The sequence below is a fragment of the Mustela putorius genome, unplaced genomic scaffold, assembly GCF_011764305.1.
Source record: "Mustela putorius furo isolate JIRA1106 unplaced genomic scaffold, ASM1176430v1.1 tig00000743_pilon_pilon_pilon, whole genome shotgun sequence".
Classification (NCBI taxonomy): Eukaryota; Metazoa; Chordata; class Mammalia; order Carnivora; family Mustelidae; genus Mustela; species Mustela putorius.
The window spans coordinates 6,150,327-6,168,340 of NW_025421464.1; the positions used below are offsets into that span (position 1 = coordinate 6,150,327).

Sequence of the window (18,014 nt, forward strand, 5' to 3'; positions counted from 1 at the left end):
TTGAACCCGGAGCTCCATACTCTTGGCCTTTATCCTCTTCTGCTGGTTTTGAACTTGCCTGGTTAAGAACAGCTTGGGGGCGGGGGGCACCTGGGTGGCTCAGTGGGTTAAAGCCTCTGCCTTCGGCTCAGGTCATGATACCAGGGTCCTGGGATCAAGCCCCGCATCAGGCTCTCTGCTCAATGGGAAGCCTGCTTCCTCCTCTCTCTCTCCACTTGCCTCTCTGCCTACTTGTGATTTCTGTCAAATAAAAATAAATAAATAAAATCTTAAAAAAAAAAATGAACAGCCTGGGATGCTTCACCAAACTGCACCACACTTCCGATCTGTATAGTTAATAAATCCTCAACAGTGATTCTTACCACTGGGCAATTTAATGAAACTACTGCCTAGATATAGGATCCGAGACCTCCAGAACATTTTCTTTTCTTAACCTATTAAGGGTTTGTCACTGATGCCAAATAACCTCACATGTGTATTAGTTACCCCACCTGGAATCTATTATCATTAATCCTTTCTGGAAAGTCATTCTTTTTTAAATTATTTTTTAAGATTTAATTTATTTATTTTTTGACAGAGAGAGATCACAAGTAGGCAGAGAAGCAGGCAGAGAGAGAGGGGGAAGCAGGCTCCCCAGTGAGCAGACAGCCCGATGCAGGACTTGATCCCAGGACCCTGAGATCATGACCTGAGCCGAAGGCAGAGGCTTTAACCCACTGAGCCACCCAGGTGCCCCCGGAAAGTCATTCTTGACTGGGACCCCATACATGCCCAGTTATGTTGTTCCTCTTCTATCCCCACTATCAGTATTTAAAGCATACATCTCTTCTGGACCAGGTGTTCACTTTTTTCTTTCTTTCTTTTTTTTTTTTTTTTAAGATTTTATTTATTGGGCACCTGGGTGACTCAGATAGTTAAACGCCTGCCTTCAGCTCAGGTCATGATTTCCAAGTCCTGGGATCCAGCCCGACATTAGGCTCCTGGCTCAGCATGGAATCTGCTTCTATCTCTCCCTCTGCCTCTCCTCTTGCTCATGCTCTCTGTATCTCTCTGTATCAAGTGAATAAATAAAATCTTAAAAAAAAAAAAGATTTATTTATTTGAAAGAAAGAGCATGCAAATGAGAGCACAAGCAGGGGAGCAGCAAAGGGAGAGGGAGAAGCAGACTTCCCCACTGAGGAGGGAGCCTGATGTGGGGCTTAATCTCAGGACCCGGACATCATTAACTGAGCTGAAGGCTTACCTGACTGAGCCACCCAGGTGCCCACCATGTGTTTACTTAATTAAGGGATTGGCACTAGTGACATGTTGGGCTGGATAATTCTTTGTTATGGGAGCTGCCCTATGCATTGCAGGATGGTTAGTAGTATCCCTGGCTTCTACTCACTAGAAACCAGGTAGCAGATACCAGCTAGCATGCCTGGCCCTAGGAATTGTGATGACCAAAAATACAAACAACAATGCCTCCAGTCATTGCCAAATGTTCCTTAAGGGGACAAAATTACTCCAAGTTAAGAACTACTAACCTGGGACAAGGGGGTGGCTTAGTTGGTTAAGCATCTGCCTTTGGCTCAGGTCCTGATCCCAGGGTCCTGGGATTGAGCCCTGCATCAGACTCTCTGCTCAGTGAGGGGCCTGCTTCTGCCTCTCCTGCTCTCCCCCTGCCTGTGTTCTTCTGTTCTCTCTGTCAAATGAATTAAAACGAAACAAAACAAAAAACTACAAACCTAATTTGTTTCTCATATCAGTCTACCCATCCTCTAATCCATCCTTGGCACAGCTTCCAGATTTCTAAACCTTGCTATTCAAAGCTAGCAGCATTGATGTTAAGGGAGCTTGTTAGAAAAGCAGATTAGGGGCGCCTGGGTGGCTCAGTGGGTTAAGCCGCTGCCTTCGGCTCAGGTCATGATCTCAGGGTCCTGGGATCGAGTCCCGCATCGGGCTCTCTGCTCAGCGGAGAGCCTGCTTCCCTCTCTCTCTCTCTGCCTGCCTCTCCATCTACATGTGATTTCTCTCTGTCAAATAAATAAATAAAATCTTTAAAAAAAAAAAAAAAAAAAAAAAAAAAAAAAAAAAAAAAAAAAAAAGCAGATTAGGCCCAACCTCAGATCTACTGAATTAGAATCCGGAGTTTTAACAGGATTAACAGTCCCTGGTGATTCCTCTGTTCATTAAATTTGAGAAGCACTACCAGGTCTCTAACTAGCTTGAGGGTAAATATTACTTGGAACAGAGGTTAACAAAACAAAATTCCCAGGTCCTTCCCCTGGAGATTATTTTTCCACGGTCAAGCCTGGGACCTAGGAATCTGTACTGTTAACATGTGTCTCAGGTAATCCTTATCCCTTGGGCAAGCTTGGGAATTGTTCTTCTAAAATAAACATCAGATTTTGCCGTTATCCACCTAAAATTAAAACCTCTTGTGGGGCGGGGAGGGCGGACTCGACTCGGTGGCTCAGTGGGTTAAGCCTCTGCCTTTGGTCCAGGTCATGATCTCAGGGTCCTGGGATCAAGTCCCGCATCACAGCAGGGAGCCCGTTTCCACCTCTCTCTGCCTGCTGCTCTGCCTACTTGTGATCTCTTCCCCTCTGTCAAATAAATGAATAAAATGTTTTAAAAAATAAAAAAAGGACAAAATTATTAATAAAAAAGGAAACAGAACCTAAAATATAAAAAAAATAAATATATAAAACCTCTTAGGGGGCACCTGGGTGGCTCAGTCATCAAGTGTCTGCCTTTGGCTCAGGTTATGATCCCAGGGTCCTGGGCTGGACCCCTGCACTGGGCTTCCTGCTCAGTGGGAAGCCTGCTTCCCCCTCTGCCACACCCTCCTTGTATTCCCTCTCTCAAATTCCCAGTCTTTCTCTGTGTTAAATAAAATCTTTTTTTTTTTTTTTTAAAGATTTTATTTTATTTATTTATTTGACAGAGAGAAATCACAAGTAGATGGAGAGGCAGGCAGGCAGAGAGAGAGAGGGAAGCAGGCTCCCTGCTGAGCAGAGAGCCCGATGCGGGACTCGATCCCAGGACCCCGAGATCATGACCTGAGCCGAAGGCAGCGGCTTAACCCACTGAGCCACCCAGGCGCCCCATGTGTTAAATAAAATCTTAAAAAAAAAAAAAAAAAAAAACCCAAAACACCAAAACTTCCTTAGCGACTTGCAGTCATCTATAGTAGTGATTCTCAACCTTAGGTGCTTACCTAGGGTGTATTTAGAAACCCTGATGTTTCCCAAATCCATTAACATCTCTAGGGGAGGGACACATCCACTGGAGTTTTTCGAAGCTCCTCAGTTATAGCCAATGTTGAGACCTACTGGGAATGATCAAGGCCTGAATTCCTTAACCTACATTAAAAAACCCTACTATGGGGCGCCTGGGTGGCTCTGGGTTAAGCCGCTGCCTTGGGCTCAGGTCATGATCTCAGGGTCCTGGGATCGAGTCTCACATCGGGCTCTCTGCTTGGCAGGGAGCCTGCTTCCTCCTCTCTCTCTCTCTGCCTGCCTTTCCATCTACTTGTGATTTCTCTCTGTCAAAAAAAAAAAATCTTTAAAAAAAAAAAAAACCCTACTATGAAAGGCCCCTGCCGGTTCCCCTAGCCCTACATTGCATGGTATTTTTGCATATGTACATTATAATCCAGCCTCACTAAATACATGCAATTCCCAGATCTGTGGAACTTTCATGCCTCTGGGACTTTCTACAGGTTGTGCTCTCTGAATGGCAAACAGTTATGCATCCCTAAGGACTAAATTATCACTTAGCTTCCCCTTTAGAGTGATTTTAGATTTCCCTGACACACTTGCCCAGGCAGAGTAAATCATACCCTTCTGTATGTTAATACTATCCTTCTTGGAAGATTTATTTATTTGAGAGAGAGAGAGGAAGAACCAGGAGGGAGGGAGAATCTCAAGCAGACTCCTCGCTAATTGTGGAGCCTGAGGTGAGGCTGGATCTCACAACCCAGAGATCATGACCTCAACGGAAACCAAGAATAAGACACACTCAACCAGGGGCACCTGGGTGGCTCAGTGGGTTAAGCCTCTGCCTTCAGCTTGGGTCATGATCTCAGGGTCTTGGGACCGAGCCCCGTGTCGGGCTCTCTGCTCGGCAGGGAGCCTGCTTCCTCCTCTCTCTCTCTCTCTGCCTGCCTCTCTGCCTACTTATGATCTCTGTCAAATAAATAAAGTCTTAAAAAAAAAAGACACAACCAACCAACTGAACCACCCTGGTGTCCCAACACCATCCCTCTTTGTGTAGAGGTCTATTACTATACTTGTTCTACAGTTGACTCTTGAACAACATGGTTTTGAACTGTGTGATTCCACTTAACTTGCAGATTCTTCCTGATAATAGTATAGTACTATAAATGTATTTTCCTTATCATTTTCTTAACATTTAAAACATATATATATATATTTTTTTTTTGAAGATTTATTTATTTATTTATTTGACAGACAGAGATCCCAAGTAGGCAGAGAGACAGGAAGAGAGAGATGGAGAAGCAGGCTCCCTGTGAAGCAGAGAGCCCGATGCAGGGCTCGATCCCAGGACCCTGGGATCATGACCCGAGCTGAAGGCAGAGGCTTTAATCCACTGAGCCACCCAGGCGCCCCAAAACATATTTTTAATTGTAAGAATACAGTGTATAATACATACAGCATACAAAGTAAGTGTTAATTAACTGTTTAGGATATTGGTAAGGCTTCCAGTCAAAAGTATGCTATTAGTAATTAAATATTTGAAAGGGGGTAAAAAATTATACATGGATCTTAAACAGTGGGCTGTGAGGCATGTGTGTGTGGAGATCCCTGGTACTTTCAAGGAACAACTGTAGTAATGGGTTACAATATCTCGAGCACAGGAACTATGGTTGGTTTATTTTTATATCCCTTGCACCCAGTTAAGGGCCAGGAATATAGCAGGTAGCTGCTAATGTTTTTCACTTAGCAAAAGTACTATAAAAGAAGAGGAAAAAAGAAAATAAAAACAAGCAGGAATATTATTATTATTTTAAGATTTTATTTATTTATTTGAAAGACAGAAATCACAATTAGGCAGAGAGGCAGGCAGAGAGAGAGGAAGGGAAGCAGGTTCCCTGCTGAGCAGAGAGTCCGATGCGGGCTCGATCCCAGGACCCTGGGATCATGACCCAAGCCGAAGGCAGAGGCTTTAACCCACCGAGCCACCGAGGCGCCCCAGGAATATTATTTTTTAAAAAAATTTTTATTTATTTGAGAAACAGAGTGAGTGAAGGGCAGAAGGAGAGGGAGAAGTGGGCTCTGCTGCTGAGCAGGGAGCCCAACATGGGCCTCAACTCTGGGATCATGATCTGAGCAGAAGACAGACGCTAAAATGACCGAGCCATCCAGGAATATTATCTTCTTCTTTTTTTTTAAAGATTTTTATTGATTTGACAGAGATCAGAAGTAGGCAAAGAGGCAGGCAGAGAGGGAGAGAGGAGGAAGCAGGCTCGCTGCTGAGTAGAGAGCTCGATGCGGGGCTCGATCCCGGGACCCTGTGATCATGACCTGAGCCGAAGGCAGAGGCTTTAATCCATTGAGCTACCCAGGCGCCCCAGGAATATTATCTTCTTAAAAAAAATGATTTAATGTAAACACATAAAAATCTTAATTAGGAGGGGCGCCTGGGCGGCTTAGTCACTGAGCATCTGCCTTCGGCTTGGGTCATGGTCCCAGGTCCTGGGATCGAGCCCCGCATTGGTCTCCCTGCTCAGCAAGAGGCCTGCTTCTTCCTCTCCCATGCCACCTCTTTGTGTTCCTTCTCTTGCTGTCTCTCTCTGACAAATAAATAAATAAAACATCTTTGAAAAAATATTCTTAATTAGGAAAGAACTTTAAGCTGTGAGTCTCATCTGGAGAAATGTTTGGACTCCTAAGAGTGCTTTCCTTAATTCAGTATAATTTGCTTCACAATTTCATTCCAAGGACTTCAAGTCGTCCTGTTTCTTTATGTGTCGAAGGCATTTTTTGAATTGAGGTGAAATTCATCACACATAAAAATAATCATTCTAATTTTTTTTTAAAGACTTTATTTATTTGACAGAGATCACAAGTAGGTAGAGAGGCAGGCAGAGAGACAGAGAGGGAAGCAGTCTCCCTGCTGAGCAGAGCGCCCGATGTGGGGCTCGATCCCAGGACCCTGAGATCATGACCTGAGCCGAAGGCAGAGGCTTTAACCCACTGAGCCACCCAGGCGCCCCTCATTCTAATTTTTTTGACGACTCATTTTTTTGATACAAGAAATAAACCCTTCAAACTACAGAGTGTCACTTATTTTCATATCACAGAGCAAACTTACAGAATAGGAATCTGTTACCAGCTCCAAGAATATCACATACGCTTTAGGAAAACCCATTGCTATTTGGATTCAAACAAACATCAGTATGGAAGGTATAACTAACTACTCTCCTGATTATTTTGTAATTTTGTAAAATCATGACTAGGAAAGCTAAGTTAGGATGTCACATAATTATGCCAGACTCTGGTAAGGGCAGTGAAGCCAGCCATGTGAATCCAGTTAAACTACAAAAACATGACCTTTTATTGTCCTTCTCTCCTGTTTCTAGGAAGGCTTTACTTTATAGCCCATGGGTCAGCAATACACTTGAATTCTAATATGTATGTTCCTTCTGGTTATACTTGTAAAACAAGCCATGAAATTCTTTTTTTTTTTATTAAGATTTTATTTATTTGACAGAGAGAGATCACAAGTAGGCAGAGAGTCAAGCAGAGAGAGGGAGGGAGGGAAGAGGAAGCAGGCTCCCTGCTGAGCAGAGAGCCCGATGCGGGACTCGATCCCAGGACCCTGAGATCATGACCTGAGCTGAAGGCAGAGGCTTAACCCACTGAGCCACCCAGGAAGCCCAGAAGCCATGAAATTCTTGAGGGATTGACTGCTGATCTGGTTTTACTTAGATGGAAAAAGTTTATGTAAGCAGTCTAGTTGATAGGCCGTTAACGTTGGAAATAACCAAGGCTTGGGACGCCTGCGTGGCTCAGTCAGCCAAGCGTCCAACTCTTGATGTTGGCTCAGGTCATGATCTCAGGGTTGTGAGATCGAGTCCCGCTTTGGACCTGGTACTGGGCATGGAGCCTGCTTAAGATTCTCTCTCTCCCTTAGCCCCTCCCCATCCCCAAAGATATAATCAAGCCTGTACTCATCAACAAGTCCGGTCAGCCGATCAGGATAATATATAGATAATACTAGAACTCTTAAGTGACACATCTGAAGTTCTCACAGTCAAGTTGGGGCTCCATCAGCTGTGATTATCTTCTTTGATTTTAATGCCCATCAATCTTTACCAGTTATAGCAGCCACTGCCTGGTAAAACTGCCATAAGTCTGACCACCAGCTGCCTGACTAATTCGTTACGCTCCTGCCCAGCCCAGCCTCGAAACCACTGATCCCAAAGATGTACCTGGCACTCAAAGATATGAGGTAGTCGGCTTGCTCCAAACACATTAAGCTGCTCCAGCCCTTCCAGCAGTGGCTGTAATTTTCCTGGCACTGCCTTAGCTACCATGTCCTATAGGAAACCTTCATGCCGGGGACCTAACCAACTGGCAAACCAGTGCAGAATACACTTCATCTCCTGGGAAGTGATGTAAGACATTGGGGACGGGAAGAGTTAGTAATACTCTCTGGTACTGAGGGAAAGGGAGAAAGGAAGTATAGTGGGATCAAAGAGGAAGATGATTCCAGTGACATCCTTCCCTTTCCTCTCACAGGGATCCAGAGACTATCACAAAAGTGCTTAAACTCCAACTGTTGCCACCGATTCCATGTTTCCTGAAAATCCTAAGCAGGGCCAGCCCCCTCATTTTACTTTTTAAAATAATCATTTTAAAGTGTCACTTAGTGGGGTGCCTGGGTGGCTCAGTGGGTTAACCCTCTGCCTTCAGCTCAGGTCATGATCTCAGGGTCCTGGGATTGAGCCCCTTGCATCAGGCTCTCTGCCCAGTGAAGAGCCTGCTCTCCCCAACCCCCCTCCCCACCCCGGGCCCCACCTGCCTCTCTGCCTACTTGTGATCTCTCTTTGTCCAATAAATAAATAAAATCTTTAAAAAACAAAATTTAAAGTGTCATTTAGTAAATTCACACTATACAACCACCTTCTAGATCAAGTTCTAAAATGTTTTCATCTCCTCAAAAAAATACCCCGTATTCAAGCAGCCACTCCCCAGTCTCTTCCTAGCTCCTGGAAACTACCACATTAACTCTGAAGTTACACTAAGGTATTTAAAAGACATAAAGCAGGTATTTAAGAAGGTATAGGTTGTAGATGGCTGCAGAATTGCTTCTAGTCATGAAAAAAAAAACACAAATACAGTGTCTTTCAATATCTCAAAAACTCCATTTTATTAGCTATTTTATGTACACGGATATTGTCTTAAAAATTGATAAAAACATATCCAGAACTTCTTACATAGTCAATGTACAATGCTCATGTATATTTTCCACATTAATAAGGAGGATGAAAATGACATAATAGTTACAGCTACATAAAAATATATACAAGGACTTTAGACAAATTTGATGTTATTTGGCTTATAACATGTGTAGATACTACACAAAAAATGAGGATGTAATTTTCAGAAAAGTAATGTATTACCAAAATCACTTTTCTTAAAGTTTAAAAATAAAATTCCTGACAATAGCAATTACAAATTTACAGCCAAATCTTAGACTAACTTGAATTAGTGAGGGTTAGATATAAGTTAAGTTAAACATTTTGTATTTAAAAAAATAAGGTTTGCAGTTTAAAAAACATACATTTCATAACTTTCTCAAAATTAATTAAGAATGGTTTATCCATGTCCTTCCAGATTCTGGAAACACATTAGAAAAAGTTAATATTGAACAGCTGATTCTTTGGAGAGCTGCACCCAAGTACCCCTTTTATTAGGCTGTGACATCAACTAAGAGGGCTTAGGGTTAGAAGGCAAGAAGCATTGTAATGCATGGGCTCAGGTACAAATCTGCTTATGCTCAAAGAGGGAAAGGGCATGAGAAGGGAGCTAGACAATCCAGAATGGCAGTGGCACCTGGATGTGGAGTTGCCAAAGTGGGTCAGAGGCGGACTAGTGCATCATCCCTTAGCCCAGGTGCTTTGGGAACCAAACCCTACTCTCTCTCTATATATATATATATACATATATATATATATATATATCTTAAAAAATTAAATATATATATATATATATATATACATATATATATGTATATATATATTTAATTTTTTAAGTAATCTCTATGCCCAACATGGGGCTCAAACTCATGACCCTGAGATCAAGAGTCTCATGTTCTACCAGCCAGGTGCCCCTCTACTCAATATTAAATTTAGAACAGAGATATCTCAAAGCATCCTTATTAAAAACAGATTATTTACCTTCATATTACAAAGCACAGAAGGAGGAGACATTTATTTTAAAAAATGAGCTAAAAAATTATGAGTTAACTCCTGATTTCATCTTAAAAACTAAACCAAGGAATAGACATTTAAAAAAATTATTTAACTACTAAAATGTTTAAAAGGCACTTGAAATATTGCTTTCCAGTCCAACTCAAAATATACTGTTAACTATATTTTGGATAAATGTTAAAAAAAAAAAAGCACATAATTTTGGTGCAATTTTTTGTGTAACTCGATACTTTCCATCTACAGGGCTGAAAGTTTTGAAGGATAGAGCTCTTAACACTCTGCCACCTGAAAGTGCTTTTATCATAGAAATAGAAAGGGCATTAATGATTTGCTCTCTCACTGACAACATCCTGTAGTCGTTTAAGCAAAACATCATCATTTTCTTGACAGAGGCGTTTGGCAGGTGATTCTGCATCACCATCGATGGCTATTGCTCGCTTCTTGGTTCTCTGTTCACCCTGCCTGATCATATTGTTGATATCTTTCAAACTCTGCAAAATAGAGGACATGTGTGAGTAAAAGGGGGAAAAAAGAGGAAATAACAGCAAGGGACTAATAAGCTAACTGTTTTCTCTAGTACTCTATCCAAAGCTCAACAGTAGGGTAGAGAGTATATTATTTTTTTAAAGATTTATTTATTTATTTATTTATTTATTTATTTGAGAGAGAGAGAGAGAGATCACAAAGTAGGCAGAAAGGCAGGTGGGGGCAGGGAGCGAGCAGAGAGCCTGATGCGGGGCTCGATCCCAGGACCCTGAGATCATGACCTGAGTCGAAGGCAGAGGCTTTAACCCACTGAGCCACCCAAGTGCCCCTTTTCTTACTTTTAAAGTAATTTCTACACCCAACATGGAATTCAAACTTATAACCCAAGATCAAGAGTCACAGGCTCCATTGACTGACTTAGCCAGATGCCCCAGAGATTATTTTTTGAATCTAGACTAACCTAATAAGGATGACTAGAACTCATCTTCTCATGGCTCTGAAGATTGGATTGACCTCAGGACGCCTGGGTAGCTTAGTCGTTGAGCGTCTGCCTTCGGCTCAGGGCATGGTCCCAGGGTCCTGGGATCGAGACCTGCATCGGGCTCCCTGCTTGGCAGGAAGCCCGCTTCTCCCTTTCCCACCCCCCCTGCTTGTGTTCCTGCTCTCACTGTGTCTCTCTCTCTGTGTCAAATAAAAAAATAAATAAAATTTAAAAAATTGATCTTATTATATTTATTAGTAATAAATTTGCAGACAAAGAGCAAGATTAAAGATTACTAACTGGTAATCTGAAATCCAATTTTTATTTTATTTTATTTTATTTTTATTTATTTATTTTTTAAAGATTTTATTTATTTATTTGACAGAGATCACAAGTAGGCAGAGAGGCAGGCAGAGGGAGAGGAGGAACAGGCTCCCTGATCAGCAGAGAGCCCGATGTGGGGCTTGATCCCAGGACCCTGGTGGGATCATGACCTGAGCCGAAGGCAGAGGCTTTAACCCACTAAGCCACCCAGGCACCCCATGAAATCCAATTTTTAACACACGTACATGGGCTGTTTCGGAGTAAGTCTGTGTGTACCGTACCTTAGAAGGGCTGCCATTGAACCTATATAGCAGAGCACTCCTTGGTGTAAGGCCTGACCCATTCTTATGTGGGGAAACATAAACGGAGTGTTGCTGGGAAATGCGTCGTGGTGAGCCTGGTTGTTGCTTAATACGTGGAAAAGGAGAGAGAGGTGGAGCTTCCATCTGAAATAACCAAAAGTAAATTTTTGTAAGATAAGTTTCTTTTTTTCTTTTTTTTTTTTTTAAAGATTTTATTTATTTATTTGACAGACAGAGATTACAGGCAGGTAGAGGCAGGCAGAGAGAGAGGAGGAAGCAGGCTCCCTGCTGAGCAGAGAGCCCGATGCGGGGCTCGATCCCAGGACGCTGAGATCATGACCCGAGCCGAAGGCAGCGGCTTAACCCACTGAGCCACCCAGGCGCCCCGATAAGTTTCTTTTTTTGAATCCCACCACTTTATATGTGTTTTCTTGTTCTTTTTTTTTTTTTTTTAAAGATTTTATTTATTTATTTGTCAGAGAGAGTGAGCACAGGCAGAGGCAGAGAGAGAAGCAGGTTCCCTGCTGAGCAAGGAGCCCGATGTGGGACTCGATCCCAGGACGCTGGGATCATGACCTGAGCCGAAGGCAGCCTCTTAACCAACTGAGCCACCCAGGAGTCCCCTTCTTCTTCTTTTTTAAAGTAGGTTTCATGCCCAACATGGAGCTTGAACTCACGAACCCAAAATCAAGAGTTGCATCCTCTACCAAATGAGCCAGCCAGGCACCCCCATATTTTTATCTTTTTTTAAAATGGTATGTCTTGCCCTGCGAGACTCAAGGTGCAGCCCACTCAGACTCCGTAGCAGAAGTGGTGGAGCCATACAGACACATTCACACAGTCAGGCACTCTTCAGATTCAAACAGGTTGGATACCCTCCCCTTCTGGGCATCTCTGGCTAATGGGAGGTGATCAGTCTCCCCTTTCACTCAGATACAGGGTTGTCCATAGACTGAAAGGTGAAGCAAAAGGACTAGGTTTGGATAATAGGTAAGGACAGTGAAAAAAATGATCAAATTTTTGGGCAAAATAAATTCTTAGGTGTCCTTTCAGTGGAGTCCTGGGCATTATGTAGCAGAAACTCTGGAGATGATCTCAATCCATTGGAGTCACCCCGTTTATTAGCTTGCTATTGACAAAGTTATTTACAAACAGTAGAGCAAGAAGTTATAATGTTATAATGTAGAAAACTGATGGTAATGCACAAGATTCTTGTTAACAATAATGCAAATTAGTGATATTTCATTAGAAAACATAAATGCTATATCCCAAATTATGGGCCCAGAGCACTTCTGCTGCACAACTCTGCTTATATCCCAAATAACCATGTGAACTAGTTTTAATATCTGCTTCTCTTATTAATTTTTGAATAAAAATTCTTGACACAAGTATTTAAAAAAAAAAAAATAAAAATAAAATGGTATGTCTTACTTTTTTTTTTAAAGACTTTATTTGAATGAAAGGGAGAGAGAGAGAGAGAGGGTGAGGGTGCGCATGGGGGGGGGGTGAGGGGCAGAGGTAGGAGATTCCCCACTGAGCAGGGAGCCTGAGGCAGGGCTTGATCCTGGGACTCCCGGATCATGGCCTGAGTGGATGCTTAACCCACGGAGCCAACCAGGTGCCCTCCATACTTTTATTCTTATTGAAATTTCTTAGTTAAGTGTCAGCAATACTGTAAGAGTTTATTTAGGGCTGAAAAAAGCAAAGACAGGGCGCCTGGGTGGCTCAGTGGGTTGAGCCGCTGCCTTCGGCTTGGGTCATGATCTCAGGATCCTGGGATCGAGTCCCGCATCAGGATCTCTGCTCAGCAGGGAGCCTGCTTCTCTCTCTCTGCCTGCCTCTCTGTCTACTGTGAACTCTCTCTGTCAAATAAATAAATAAAATCTTAAAAAAAAAAAAAAAAAGCAAAGACATGGTACATTACCCCCTTGTTTTTCAACAATTACTAACAGATAAACTAAAATTTATTTTCCTGAATATTTTAGGAATCCTGAAGAATTCTGAGTGAGACACCCAGAAGTGATAAGCCAGCAGCACAGGAACTTCTTGATCATGAACAGAAAGTAGAGGCAAAGTAATTGATGTCCTAACACAAAAATGATCTCTTTCTCTACACATACATAAACACACACACACACACACACTCGAACCAAAATAGTAGCAGAGGGAATAAAAAAGAGACGGAACTCTCTGAGCCAGGAGGATGAGTTCCAACATGAAACAAATCTGTTAGGGAAAGGGTTAAGACTTTATATTGAAATGCAAATGATTTAGAAATAGAGGAGCATGTACTATACTTGACTTTAATATTCTGTAAAATGTTTCCATTCTGGAATAAATGGAGATGGCTCCTTAATCAATAATTTCATTCATCATCTTTACTTGAAGCTAATAAAATTCTTTTTTTTTTTCCTTTTTTTTTTAAAAGCAGGCTCCATGCCCAGTCTGGAGCACAGCGTGGGACTTGAACTCACAGCCTGGCAATCAAGACCTGAGCTAAAATCAAGAGAAACTTAACTGAGTCATCCAGGTGCCCCTAATAAAAGTAGTTCCAATTGGCTAATGATAATCATACTCATGGCAGGGGAGATGGAACTGATAGAACTGAATGAACAGTCAAAACCTCTGAGAACAGTCACAGACTATACTCCCTGAAAGGGACAAGGGCAGTGAGGGACAAGGACAAGAGATACAAATATACATATATGGCTACTGGCTAGATGCAGTTTCTTCTAGGTCCTTCTACAACTCATGTCTAGTCTCGTGGGAACCAACCTCAGTTTATATACACTGGTGATACTTTCACAGACTTTCTGGTACTTCCTAATCTCCATAAAAATGTCTTAGCGTTGCCTCTATTAATGATTCAGGTCTATTTATTTCTCTTTTTCTTTAACTTGAGAAAAACAGTTATCTCATATATAAATATAACAAGATAAAACAAAGAGAAAAAATGATCAGAATTGATTTCATTTTTCGATACTCTCATCTAGTACTTGCCCATATGTTAACATAATTTCCAGAAACATAATCACAGTATGGATAACATTTCCATGATTTCCTCTGGTCTGTGTTGTATCAATGCCTTAACACTCTCTAATTACTAGCTTTTTTTCCTCGTACATAATGTATCAGTGGCACTTTGCCTCTGAAACACTTATTTAGTAAGCTCACAGTACTCCAACTATGACTGTACATATTCATACAGTAAAATATAAAACGTACCACATGGTCCTGATTTGACAAGTCGTATTTCAGTGCAAATGACTTCACTCTTCCTACATATATTGTATTGTAAAATTTGATAAGATCACCTCTTTCCTCTTTCACTGGTCCACTGGAACAGTCAGGTGTTTTTGTAGCATCTTCCAAGTCTGTTGAAAGAATTCAGTATTATTAAAAAAAAAAGAAAAAAGAAAAAAGAATTCAGTGTTATGATAGATGCACTTTAATATATAAAGTGGTGATTTGAATTACAACTCTCTCCACAACATAAAAAAATCAAGTTAACACAAATCTTTATGTAAAGCAATTAATGTTTTTAGAAAAGGTTCAGAAATCCATTTATATAATGTATAAATTAAATTGGAATCCTGAGAAATGCAAATATGTAAACTTATGCTACTATATTTTCCTCTAGATATTACTTTAGCAAGAGATTTTTTCACAACATTTTTGAGCTCACTGTCACTGGTGGCCAGAGGGGCACTAGTTCTGGACTGGGATTTACCTAAACTGAGCTCCAGAGTATGGATGGCTGTGGCAAATCATGAGCTTTGGGTTAACAAAAGGCCTGCAGATATTCATAATGGCTCTTTGAGGAAGGTGGACAGATTCTAAAAAGGTAAAGCATACCCTCATAGGTGAAGGAATAAGCAAGATAAATTGCTTATGTTTATTTTTCTGCAAATACAAGGCGGGTGATTAAGTATTCTAAGAGCCTTGTTTTCCCCAAGCGCAACAGAAACCTTGGTGCTCAGTTTATAGTTAGCGTCCTCAGTTATAAAATGATAGCTTATGTTGAGGTGCTTTCCTATTTACTGTGTTCCTCTGGGATAGCTTACTGCACCAGGAGGAACTTTACCTTACTCTTTCTTTGGGAAGAGTATTATAAACCATTGTCTACTTGAACATGTAAGAATCATCTGCCTATTACAGGAGCTAAGAAAACCCCTGGCAGTTAAAAATAATTCAGCACAGGGGCAGGTGGCTGTTGGTTGAGCATCTACTTTTGGCTCCGGTCATGTTCCTGGGGTCCTGGGATCAAGTCTTGCATGAGGCTCCCTGTTCAGTGGGGAATCAGCTTTGCCCTCTGCCCCTCTACCTCCCCAAGTTCTCTTTCTCAAATAAATAAAATCTTAAAAAAAAAAAAATTCAGCGTATGAAAAAAATTCTCATTCTCAATACACTGGCCTACAAACAATGCAAACAAGGATAAAAGCATCCAGAGCACCTGGGTGGCTCAGGGGGTTAAAGCCTCTGCCTTTGGCTCAGGTCATGATCCCAGGGTCCTAGGATAGAGCTTGCATTGGGCTCTCTGCTCAGCAGGGAGCCTGCTTTCTCCTCTCTCTGCCTACTTGTGATCTCTGTCTGTCAAATATAGTCCAAGGGCCAAGAAGTCCCAGGGAACTACAGGGATCTCAGTCACAATTTGGATGTCTTTTTTTCACTCTTGGTATTTAAAAAAAATTTTTTTTTTAATTTTAAAGATTTTATTTATTTATTTGACAGACAAGTAGGCAGAGAGGCATGCTTCTCAAATTTTTTATGCACAGTCCCCCTTCCCTGTAACACCTCCTACCATCCTAATGAACACTATTCTCAAGGCATTTTGGCTTGGTAACGGGAGTTGTAGGTTATTCTCACTACATGGATCAATGAAAATTAATATTTTTCTTGAATCAGAAATTTCTGGACATATAGACTATACATAGTATTCATATTTGTGTGTCATTCCAATTCTGGTCGTTAACATTTACATAAGGTTAAGAAGCTCTATTTATGGGGTGCCTGGGTGGCTCAGTGGGTTAAAAGTCTCTGCCTTCAGCCTGGGTTAAGATCTCAGGATCCTGGGATAGAGTCCCACATTGGGCTCTTTGCTCAGCAGGAAGCCTACTTCCCACCCACCCCCAACTACCTCTCTGCCTACTTGTGATCTCTCTCTGTCAAATAAATAAATAAAATCTTAAAAAAAAAAAAAAAAAAAAAAGAAAGAAAGAAAGAAAAGAAAAGAAAGATGGACAATCCTGTGCCATCTCCAAAAAAAAGAAAAAAAAGAAGCTCTATTTATTTTGAAGGAATCAAGCATTTAAAACTCTCTCAACCTTGGTGGGGCGCCTGGCTGCCTCAGTGAATAGAGTATGCTACCTTGATCTCTGGGTTGTGGGTTCAAGTCCCATGTTGGGTATAGAGGTTACTTAAAAATAAAATCTTTTTTTTTTTTTTTTAGAAGATCTTATTTATTTATTTATTTATTTGACAGACAGAGATTATAAGTGGGCAGAGAGGCAGGCAGAGAGAGAGCGGGGAGCAAGCTCCCTGCTGAGCACAGAGCCTGATGTAGGGCTCGATCCTAGGACCCCCAAGATCATGACCCGAGCTGAAGGCAGAGGCTGAACCGACTGAGCCACCTAGGCACCTCATAAAATCATTAAAAAAAAAAAAATTTTATTTATTTGAGAGACAGAGTATGAGTGGGGGAGGGGCAAAGGGAGAGGGACAGGGACTAGCATACTTCCCACTGAGCGGGGAGCCTGACATGGGGCTTAATCCCAGGACCCTAAGATCAGAACCTGAGCCAAAACCAGATGCCCCCAAAATAAAATCTTTGAAAAAACAAAACAAAACAAAAAAACACCTCTCTGGGACTTTAGATTCTAACTAATATGCTTTTATTTTGCTATTTATTTTTTCATTTCAAAAGAGGAAAGAAGGTGTCAGCTATCCTTTATGCAGGAGAAATATCTCTACCTTATCATCTCTCTTAAGAAATCTAACACACTCAAGAGACGCCTGGGTGGCTCAGTTGTTATGCATCTGCCTTCGGCTTGGGTCATGACCCCAGTGTCCTGGGATCAAGCCCCATATCAGGCTCCCTGCTCGGTGGGAAGCCTGCTTCTCTCTCTCCTACTACCCCTGCTTTACCCCGGTAAAGCTCTCTGTGTTGCTGTCAAATAAATAAATAAAATCTTAAAAAAAAAAAGAAAGAAATCTATATGTTTATAAAAAATAAAAAATTTAAAAAAAGAGTTAAAAAAAAGAAATCTAACACACTCAAATTAGTCTTTTTTTTTTTTTAAGTTTATTTATTTATTTGAGAGAAAGTGAGAGAGAGAGAGAAGGACAGCACAAGTCAGGGGGGAGGGGCAGAAGGAGAACCAGACTCCCCTTGGAGCAGGGAGGTGATATGGGGCTTGATCTCAGGACCCCAGGACATGACCCGAGCCGCAGGCAGACACCCAACCGAGTGAGCCACTCAGGTGCCCCTCAAATTAAAGTCTTAATTAGGAGATAGAACTTATGAAAGACTAGAGAAGACGAGATCAAAGGTTTGCCTGCCTGGTGATATAACTGTTACAAATCTGTTTCCTCTCAGAGTGTAGAAGAGACCCCCTACCTAATATAACCTGAGGTACATGATACATATTAGATAAATATTTTTTAAAAATTTAAAAAAAGTTTTAAAATTTATTTAAGTAATCGCTGCACCCAACATGGGGCACAAACTCATAACCCCGAGATCAAGCGTTGCAGGCTCTTTCAATTGAGTCAGCAAGGTGGCCCTGATTGACAAATAAATAAACATTTTGAAAGATTTAAAAAGATTTTATTTATTTATTTGACAGAGAGAGACATGAGAGAGGAATCACAAGCAGAGGGATGGAAGAAGCAGGCTTCCCGCCGAGCAGGGAGCCTGATGCCAGACTCAATCCCAGGATCCTGGAGATCATGACCCAAGCTGAAGGCAGACGCTTAA

At 41.5% G+C, this 18,014-nt stretch overlaps 1 protein-coding gene and 1 pseudogene across 3 annotated transcripts in view; both read right to left on the bottom strand.

The window, feature by feature from the left end:
- Window positions 1–6,832: 6,832 nt before the first annotated feature.
- LOC123393141 lies at window positions 6,833–7,864 on the bottom strand (annotated as a pseudogene).
- A 493-nt stretch (window positions 7,865–8,357) lies between these two features.
- RBL1 (RB transcriptional corepressor like 1) overlaps window positions 8,358–18,014 on the bottom strand; it is a 76,544-nt gene continuing 66,887 nt past the window's right edge. For all 3 annotated transcript variants that reach the window (XM_045084180.1, XM_045084179.1, XM_045084181.1), the window contains 3 exons: window positions 14,264–14,412; window positions 11,018–11,182; window positions 8,358–9,936 (listed from right to left, as the gene is read on the bottom strand). In XM_045084180.1, the coding sequence (XP_044940115.1) occupies window positions 9,766–9,936; window positions 11,018–11,182; window positions 14,264–14,412 (485 nt within the window). In that variant the 3' untranslated portion in view covers window positions 8,358–9,765. The remainder of the gene's footprint in view (window positions 9,937–11,017; window positions 11,183–14,263; window positions 14,413–18,014) is intronic.